Consider the following 9,340-nt stretch of genomic DNA (forward strand, 5'->3'; position numbering starts at 1 on the left):
TGCTTGGTGTTTGAAATGCTTGTTAGCATATGAAAGGCCCTGAAAAGTCCTGCAGTAAAAAAGCTGGTTGAACTTGTGTCATCAGTGTTTCCTAAAGCTTTGACTGTAGAAAACTTTTGTTTATTTATTTGGGTGTATAGCAGCTATTAGCACATTGCAGGATGGACCACGGGAAGTAAGAGCTTTTATCCCTGTGGAGGGAAGTCAGATTGTCTGACAAACTATCTGGGGAGCTCTCTCTGGGCTGTCTGGCATAAGGGGGTCTGGGGCCAGGGGCTTCCCCTCCCAGCAGAAGGGACCATGCCCAAAGTCAGCCTCCCACAAGACTGGCATCTGAGGCCACGGTGTTGGCTCGCCCATGAATAAGGCCACTCATGCTCACCCATGAGACAGGAAGCAGCAGCGTGGCTCCCCGTACCTCTTAGCTGTACTCCAGCCCAAGCACACTTCTCTGCAGGGACCTGCATGCCGGCCCACCTTTTGCCCTTTGGTTCCTGTACTAAGCAACACCCGGTGTGTATCCTGAGCCTGTTACAGAGCACGGCCTTATGTGCATTTCTCAGGAACATCAACCCCACAAGCCTGACCTTGTTGTCTCAGTGTCTCATGTCTCCCTATTGGAATTTTAACCTTCCAGAGGACCAGAGACACCGCCTCACCCATTGTGTCCTCTCAGCCGCCAACTCCGAGCTGAGCCGACCGTACATGCCCAGAGAGTTCTTGTCGGCTCGAGTGTGAAGGAGTGGATGGTCCTGTATGTTGCATGGTTTGGAGCAGAGAGGGATAAATGGCAATGTTTAAATCCCTTAATCCATTACCAAAGCCCTCCCTGTGCTCCAAGCAGAACAGAAGGACGCGCCAGAGGCAGAGAGGACTACGGAGTGCAAGGCACGGAACTGACAGGATCGCTGTGTTCCTGGGATCTGTAGAGCGACGGTCAAAGCCCCCGATGTGTTCATTTTTATTGGTTTTGATGGTGATTTGATGTCATTAGGGATGCAGGTCTCATCTTCGTGTCTGAGATCATCTGAATAACACTGGTGACGGGGAAGGGAAGAGAGGAGACAGGCGTCCATAGGCAGCCTGGATCGGACCATATAAATCTGAGAGGAGGGAGGGGGCCGGAGAGCCTGGCCTTCCCAGCTGATGGCACCAAGCTGAGCAGGAGGAAGCCAGTGGCAGTGGGGCCAGCAGTGTTTTGCCTTCACCCCAAATGACCATGAGAGGTGCCACGCAAGTCTCACTCATGCTCCTCCTGGTGACTGTGTCCGACTGTGCCGTGATCACGGGGGTAAGTCCTCTCACATTCTCGCCCTGGGTTTCTGGAGGGTGTCAGGGTCTGCACGGGCGGGGAGGCAGGAACCACACAGGAGGCAGAGCAGAAGGACAGAGCCGTTAGCCATCAGGCAGCACTTCCGAGAGGGGTCCCACACGATTGTCCCATTAGGTACACCCCACTCTGCTAAACAGGATCTGCTTTTGAGAAGCCGTCTGTGAATCAAATCCTGTTTTCAGTGCATTAGGAGGGCCCTGGAAATTTTGAAATTTCGCTCTTTGGTAAAATGACGACCGCTATTGTATAGCAAGGAATTCCTTTACAAAGTGGATTAGCATCCCCTAATTTATCTGTGGTGTAGGTTTTGGTTTTTATATACGGTCTGGTCCACATGCAAAGTCTGATTTATGCAGCATGTTGACGTAGTTAAAGGCGGGGACCTTATTACTTCTACTGGGTATGTTTAACCTGCCCTTTGCCTACTCATGGGAAAGGCCGTTGTGAATCTCTTTCTTCCCCTCGCTGTTAGTGTGTTTTCACTCTGTGCCCAGTTCTGATAGGAATATGGGTGACAGCCATATTTGGCTAAGTGTCCCCAAAAGTAGGCATCAGATAACAGGAGAAATCCAGCCTCACATCAGAGCTTCCGCCCACACGGGCACTGCGCACTTCAGTGTCTGAAACACTCAGACTGTGGTCCTCTCTCAGAAGTGTGGCTTTACCTGGAACACCCCCAGATGGGGAAGAGGTCGTGTTATGGCGGTGGGACCAGTCTCATTAAAACAGAAAGCAACTCTTCACCTGAGAGGTTTCCAGACAAAAGCCACCAGAAAAAAAGAGAGAGAGGAATTCACTTTTATTTCAACCTCCTCCGACTTTTTACAGAGAGAATGGAAATGTAGAGAAATGCCAAACAATTCCTGGAATCGGGTTGTTTTTAATGTTCATAGAAAGGAAAACTGCTTTCTTCTCCTTTTTAGAGAAAAAAGACAGTTCAAAGAACAGATAGTAAAGGCAAGCCAATGCTTTCGAGACCCAGAGCGTAAATCAAATTGTTAGGGTGGAATTACACCTAATGAGCGTACCCCCTGGAGGCTGTCCTCCTGCTGTGCAGCGGGAAGATGACGGAGGGCAAGGCGAAGGAAAGAAGCTGGGGTACCCCACTGAGACGGGAGCAGCAGGTCAGCCCCAAAGACCGGTTACCTCACCGCGTGAGCTCCGACATCTGGCCCAGAGACGGGGCAGGAAGCAGGTCTGAGAGAGACGGGAGAGCATCTTTTTGGAAAAGCCTTCAAGGGGCCCCTTTGAAAAGCACAGTGAGAGAGAAAGCCAGGGGATGAGGAATGCACGACAGACGACCAATGTGACCAGCGGTTAGAACCGGGTGCAGCCTCCCTGCCCTCTCCACGCCCTGTGGGGCCCCGAGTGGGACTCTCAGGAAGAGCCGGGTTCTACCATCTCCCATCTCCACACTCCCTTGCTCCCTGGACTGCGACCGTCCTGGGTGGTCCCTCCTCCCACAGTGGGATGGTGACGGCCCACCTCTGTGGAAGGAGAGTCATGTGGGGTCTGCGTGGGCCTAACTCGGAGCTTGCAGGGGCTGGTCGGTGTGTGAGATGTGCCCTCACAGGGCTAGAGACTGGCACGGCCAGGTGACTGCCACCTGCACCTGCACTCTGAGTGACGAGCAGCCCTGGCATCCCCCACTTTCCCTCCTGGAGCCGAGCAGGTTGGGCGCTTCCAGTTCTGCCACGTCCCCCACAGGCAGCCGGAGGGGGCTCCACGGCCTCCTGTTGGAGAAGAAGAGCCAACCAAAACTCAGCTCCGAACTTCAGCTCCAAAAAGCCGCAAAGCTCCTCTGGAAGTGGAAAGTCTGGGTGCTTCTCCCTCATGGCCCACCTTGAGTCTGGAGCAGTTCAGAGCTCTGTTTTCCTCAATCCAGGCTCCTGTTAAAAGCGGACTTGTGTGGCTTTCTTTACAAATGACGCCTTCCAGAAACCAGGCATGGCCACTCTGTCCCTGTTCTGGGAGCCCAACCCGCAGGATCCATCTCTATCTAGGGGTCAGGGAGGCCAGCAGAGAAGCCTGGGGGAGATACCTGTTCTCTGGGGTGCTGGCACCTCAGATGAGGCTGGGCTTCTGGTGAGGGCCAAGGGGGTGCCAGCGTGGGGAGGGGAGGCACCAACCCCAGGTGCAGTCTCAGGGCTGGAGAGTCCCTGCCCAGGGAAACCGCACTGACGCCTAGGGGCTGGGGCCGTCAGGGCCCCTCCCCCGTCTAGGAGTTCAAATTAATTCAGCTCCACCAGCATCCACTGAGCATCTACTGGCGCTAGGAAAGCTCTGTCTCCAACCCTCTAGACTTGTCAGAGGAGGAGGACGGCCTCCTTACTGAGCGGCCTCAGAGCAGCTAGGAGGGTTCCTCAGATCCAGGTCTGATGCCCCGCTGAGCCCTGAGCCTCCTGCCGCGAGGGGAGCACGGGCAATAATGACGCACAGTCCAAGGCGTCCTGTGAGGCGCGGAGGTGGGGGTGGGGGCTGCTCTCAGCCGTCCCCAGCCCCCAGGGGCATTTTGGAGGGGCCTTCCCTCTGGTTTCTCCCGGGGGCACTACCGGGCAGTAAGGCCCCCCTGTTTCTCCTGCAGGCCTGCGAGCGGGACGTCCAGTGCCGGCCGGGCACCTGCTGCGCCGTCAGCCTGTGGCTGCGCGGGCTGCGGATGTGCACGCCGCTGGGGCGGGAAGGAGACGACTGCCACCCCGGCAGCCACAAGGTACTGCAGGGACCTGCTCGGGGCACACAGCTAGCGAGGCAGAGCGGGGACTGGAACCGCAGTTTTCTGACTCCAGCTCTAGCCATATCGCACTGACGCCGGGCACTGCCTCCTAGCTTTCGGGGGCAGCCTGGGTTCGAGGGGGGTGCTAACCACACAGCCTGTACGATCTGGAGGCTGGGACCCCAGTTCCTCATTTGCTGAAGGGTCTTGGGCCATCAGCATAACCGCTGTGGACCACAGTCACCTCACGTATACAATGAGTCACTTTCGGATCGGATAAACTCAGGTTTTGAAAGGGTCCTGAAGGTCCTTTGCTCCGTAAGAACCTTCCCTAAAGGACGGGAAATAAGACCTGCAAAACTGCCTTCCGTCCAGGGCCGGGCTAGGGCGAGGCCAGCCGGGCGTCTGGGCACACACCATAAGGAGGCGCTCACTCCTCTCTGCTCTGGGCACCCAGCTCCCGCCCTGCGAGCCCCGGACAGCCAGCTCCCAGGCGAGACGGCAAAGCTGGGCCACCGGGTTTTGCTCTTGAAGGGTCGGAAGAAGGCAGCAGCAGGGGCGGGGCCTGCGCGGGGCGGGGCCCAGGCTTGCCAGCGCTTTCGGGGCTTCGTGTGGTTCAAGGGTCCTTCGTGTTCCTCTGGGACGTGCGCGCACCCGGGAGCCCCGGGTTCATCTGGGATCAGGGCATCCTCCAGTAGTCTCTCTCCCAATCATGGCCTACCTGTAGGACGAGGAGGCGCGGGGAGAGACGATGGGACAGCGCAGCAGTGCTTGTCCCTTGGGTGTGTGAGATGGTTTGGCTGCAGATCTGTATTCCTAAAGGGGACAACAGTGGTAATAAAAGCTAAAGCCGAGTGTTTACTACGTGCCACTCTTCGTACTAAGTGCCTTTTGTAAATACGTAGTTTAAACCTCTTTACAACCATATGAGGTACATTTTAAAGATAATAAAGTTGAGGCACAGAGAGGTTAAATAACTTGCCCATTGTCACACAGCCGGGAAGTGGCAGACCAGGGATGTGAACCCAGGCAATCTGACACTACCTATGCTCCTAACCACTAACTGCTTCGGTTCAACCCACCTTGCGGAAACCTCAGTGGTTCAGCACTCCTCTGGGTGTGAGTCACAGACAGTGTCTGTCTGGCTAGCTGCATCTCCGGCACCCACCAGTGTTGAGCACATAATGGGTGAGCTATAAGTGATGTTCAGTCAATGAATGTGTGTGTGTGTTTGCGCACATGCACGTGTGTGCTGCGTCAGTGAGGGGATCTGGAGGCAGTGTTGGGGGTTGTGGGGTTTTAGAGTTGGGGGTGAACAGCATCATGTTGTGGCTGATCACATAGTCTCCATAGCCAGATTGCCTGGGTTCAAATCCTGGCTCCTCCATAGGCTAGCTGTGTGATCTTGGCACATTGCTTAGCCATTCTGTGCCTCGGTTTCCTCCTCTGTAGTGGCTGTTATTGTGCTGGGGTGGGCTGATGAGACATTGGCCAGGGCTGGGCTGACCAGAGGCTCCTACCAGGAAGCCCACCTCCCTTTGGTGAGGGTGTCATCCTTCCTCTCTTCTCTCCCCAGATCCCCTTCTTCAGAAAACGCCAGCACCACACCTGTCCCTGCCTGCCCAACCTGCTGTGCGCCAGGGGCCCGGACGGCAGGTACCGCTGCTCCACCGACTTGAAGGGCATCAACTTTTAGGAGCTTGTCTGGTCTCAGGATACCCGCTGACCTCTTCCTGAGCACAGCTTGGGGAAGCCTCTTATGGACTTTTATTTCTGCCACGTGGCCCAGCTTCCCCCCCCCCCCGCCCCCCGCTGCCCCGTCCCTGCTCCTCACACTGCCCACCTCAGTCCCTCCTTCCTAGCGCACATGTGCACATGTGCAGACACATACCACCGGTGACACGGTCTGCCAGGCCGGCCTGAAGCTGAAGGTGTCCAGCTGGTGGCTGTGGTCCTGGAGGTAGCCTGACTGGCCCTCTCCGCTGCCCAGGCCACCTGAGGGGTGGAAAGAACAGGAAGGGGAGTCTTTTCCCTGGTCCCTGCGTCGCCCACCCTCCCTCTCCTCAGACGTGACCTATCTTCCTCGGAACCCCCGCTTCCCTGCATGTGCTTCTCTGCCTGAACTGGACGTTCCAACACAGATCCTCGGGTCCAGGCTCCGAGTCACAGGTCCTGGCCGGAGCCTCGGCCCTTTTCATGAGGCCCATGAGGGTCAACCTGTGAGGTGCTCCTCTTCCTTTGACAGACTAGCTCCTTATTTGTAGGCCCCAGGCCCCAGGTCAGACCTTCCCAGAGCACAGTGGACAGTGACCTGGGGGCAGGTGTGGGGAGCCAGGGAAGTCAGTGGGCCTCCAGCGCCCGGTCCTGACCAGCCTGTGGCTGCCCACCAGGTCGGAATTGCAATGGCCCCAAGGCCCCTCCTAACACTTTACCAGTTAACCTGGGAAGCCCCCGATTCCCACAGCCTCCCCATTAAAATGCAAATAGTGGCAGTCAATCTAATCAGTATTGACATTTTAGGAGGCAATTAGGGAGTTACCTTAAACAGCTCCTTTCCCAAGATCAGGCCCTGAGAGCAGATCCTTGACTTTGAGGAGGACTGGCCTCTGCCCAGCTCCGGGAGGGGGTGCGATTTCCATCACAGGAAGGCAGCTACCACCCAGAGGCCGCAGCCGGGCTGCACAGGCCCCACAGCCAGCCAGCGCCTTCCCAAGGGAGCAAGGGCTTCCTCAAGTTCACTAGTTTGTCTGGGGTTGTGTCACTGGCCTCCATCCTTGTTCAAAACACTGGCCCAGCCCATTCAGCACCTCACACCTGGACGCGGCCCGAGGCGCACCCGGGACAGCGTGGTGAGCCAGAAGCTGTGCACACCGACCTGCCAATTGCAGAATAAAAGCATGAACAAGAGGCGAGTGGCTGTCGTGTTCCTGCTACACCTGTGTGGGGACTGCGGCAGGGGGTGGGGTGGGGTGGGGTCGGGGTGGGGATGGGGAATGGGGGGATGGGCAGGACCGGACTGTGCCGGTGGAGGCGGGATGAGACTGCTGTTCCTCCCAGCTAGGGCAATTTTCAGGAAAAGTGGATTCAGGGTCTCTTTAAACGAAGGGTGAGAGGCAGCTCGCTGGGCTCCGGGCAGGGGCTGTGTGGCTCGGATGGGTCGGTAGATTGGAGGCAGGAAGGGGGCTGTGAGCTGGCATCTGGGTGGCATGATTCCACTGGGGAAATCTGGATGGGTTGCAACTCCCAGTTCTGCAATTTAGTCCCTTCTGCTTAGTGTCGAATACTTGATGCCACCAGGCCACGACGTGTGGGGTGAGAATGTCCATATCAAGGATGGCCTGGTGAGGCCCTGCTCCCTGTCTGAAGCCAGGGCTGGGAGCTTCCTCTAAGGACCGGGCTGCTGGCCCCATGGCCCCTTCTCACCTCAATTCCTCCTCTAGAAAAATGCAAATGTAAGATGAAAGTACATTGTATCCCCCTGTTTCTCAGAGGCCCGGGGCTCCTGCCCTCCCTGAGGGGCTGTTCTGCACTTGTCCTTGAACCCAGCAGCGCCCTGCCTGGGCCTCTCACAGGGGTTGTTCTTTGTTTTTGGTTCCTTGGACAGACATCGTGGCTGCTCTGCTGACTTGTGCCTCTTCTTGCCTCCCACCAGTCTCTGTCTCCCCAAATTTCAGGCTCAGGTCCTGGATATGGAATTCCTTTCCATGTCCAGGATTCCAGTTTGTCCATCCTTGTCCCTTGGATCTCCAGGTCCCATGGGTTGCTCCAGGTCATGCTTTCTTTGGGGGCCGTCCCCAGTCATGCCGGGCCCTGCCTGCAGCAGAGCCATGCTGGCTGAGGCAATGCGGTTGCCTCAGCCCAGCAGAGAGGAAGATGGCTGCAGGCACGAGGATGCCCAGGCGTGGCGCACACTGACAGGCCACCCACCACTGCGTCTCTCCATCCCCACCTGGGAGCTCGCCCTCTGCAGACCTGTCACTGGGCAGATCCACCCATTTAATCTAACTGGACCAGCCTCATTTTTTATATCAGAATTTTGAGGAATGTATAATTGGTTTCTGCCTCAGTTCCCTGCTGTTTTTGCTGAAGTCTGAAGAGCAGAGAGGGGAGGCTGGAAGGCTAAGAAAAGTATATTTGTGAGAATTCTTTAGATTCTTCATAAATATAGTTATAAAAAGAATCTACTTATAAGAATAGTATATCCATAATAAGACTGTATCCTAGAAGAATTAAATTGAATTAGGATTAGGTGAAACCCGACACTCTTTCAAGACCCAGGCTCCTTCCCTGACGGCCTTTCCCTCGTTCAGGCCCAAGTCATCCCCCCAACTGGTGGAGTCTGGTGCCATCTAGTGGCTAAAGTGGGAATAGCACAGAAGAGCTGAAGTGGAAAAGATCGAGGCGTCAGAAAGCCGCAACTTTCTCAAAGCAGATGGGGATCCTTTGCCAGATATCCGCAAGTGTTAGACTCGATCAGAGGTTTAGAGGGACAATGCTCCCACCTGTGGGAAGAGGTCTGTCACTCTAAGGAGTACAGGAGAAACGCTTCGTCGCCCCTTTGGGCCCTGTCCCATCCTAGGTACATCTTTCTTAGAAGCAGCTGTCATCTTCTGGTGAGGCATCTCCTCTCACAGCTTCTCCAGGATTTAGGAAAGCAGGGTGGGGGTGGGGTGTCAGGATAGGACAATTGGATGGCCTTCCCCTCTATCTGTGTGCCCCAGGGCACAGCCCTGGAAGAGCTGCCTGTGCCCCCAGAGCTCCATTTTCTCTTCTGGTCATCTCAGTGCTCCCACCATCCCCCTAGTATCCTATTCTGAAAGTCAAGGTCAGTCTAGACTTTTCCCCTCCTACTGTCCCTTCCCCCTGAACTCCACGTCAACTGGTCACCAAGCTCAATTTCTTTTACCTCGTAAACCTCTCTCAGGCCTGCCCCTTCTCCCTCCAGCCATGGCTGTGTCATCCCGCCCAGCACAGTCTATGGCAACTGCTTCCAACCCGTTCTCTCTGCCTCCAGTTTTCCCCTTAAAACCCACCCCTGCATGTCTACCCATCATCTTTCTAGGCAGCACATTCACCCAGTTCATTCCCCATTGAAAATTCCCCACAGGCTTCTCAGCACCAGAGAAAGCCCAGCCCTTGGCAGCCCTTGTGGTCTGGCCCTGTCCACCCTTTCTCTGCTTCTCCCACCCTACCCACCAGGCTTCCTGGCCTCAGGATTGACTAAAGTTTGTGGCAGATGCCACATGTGTCTTTGGCTGGGCTGTTCCCTCTGTGAGGAAGGTTCTGCTCCTCCT

At 56.0% G+C, this 9,340-nt stretch overlaps 1 protein-coding gene across 2 annotated transcripts; it reads left to right on the plus strand.

Moving 5' to 3' along the window:
* The first annotated feature begins 1,082 nt into the window (after nucleotides 1-1,082).
* PROK1 (prokineticin 1) lies at nucleotides 1,083-6,590 on the plus strand. Of its 2 annotated transcripts, XM_070487011.1 has the most exons (3): nucleotides 1,083-1,291; nucleotides 3,918-4,043; nucleotides 5,623-6,590. In XM_070487011.1, exons 1-3 carry the CDS (start codon nucleotides 1,214-1,216, stop codon nucleotides 5,740-5,742), a joined length of 324 nt encoding a protein of 107 aa, XP_070343112.1. In that variant the 5' UTR covers nucleotides 1,083-1,213; the 3' UTR covers nucleotides 5,743-6,590. The 2 variants fall into 2 exon arrangements, with proteins under 2 accessions (XP_070343112.1, XP_014690624.2); XM_014835138.3 differs by lacking the exon at nucleotides 1,083-1,291 and having other exon boundaries at nucleotides 3,635-4,043; nucleotides 5,623-5,864.
* The last annotated feature ends 2,750 nt before the right edge of the window (nucleotides 6,591-9,340 follow it).

The sequence above is a fragment of the Equus asinus genome, chromosome 16 (genome assembly GCF_041296235.1).
Source record: "Equus asinus isolate D_3611 breed Donkey chromosome 16, EquAss-T2T_v2, whole genome shotgun sequence".
NCBI lineage: Eukaryota > Metazoa > Chordata > Mammalia > Perissodactyla > Equidae > Equus > Equus asinus.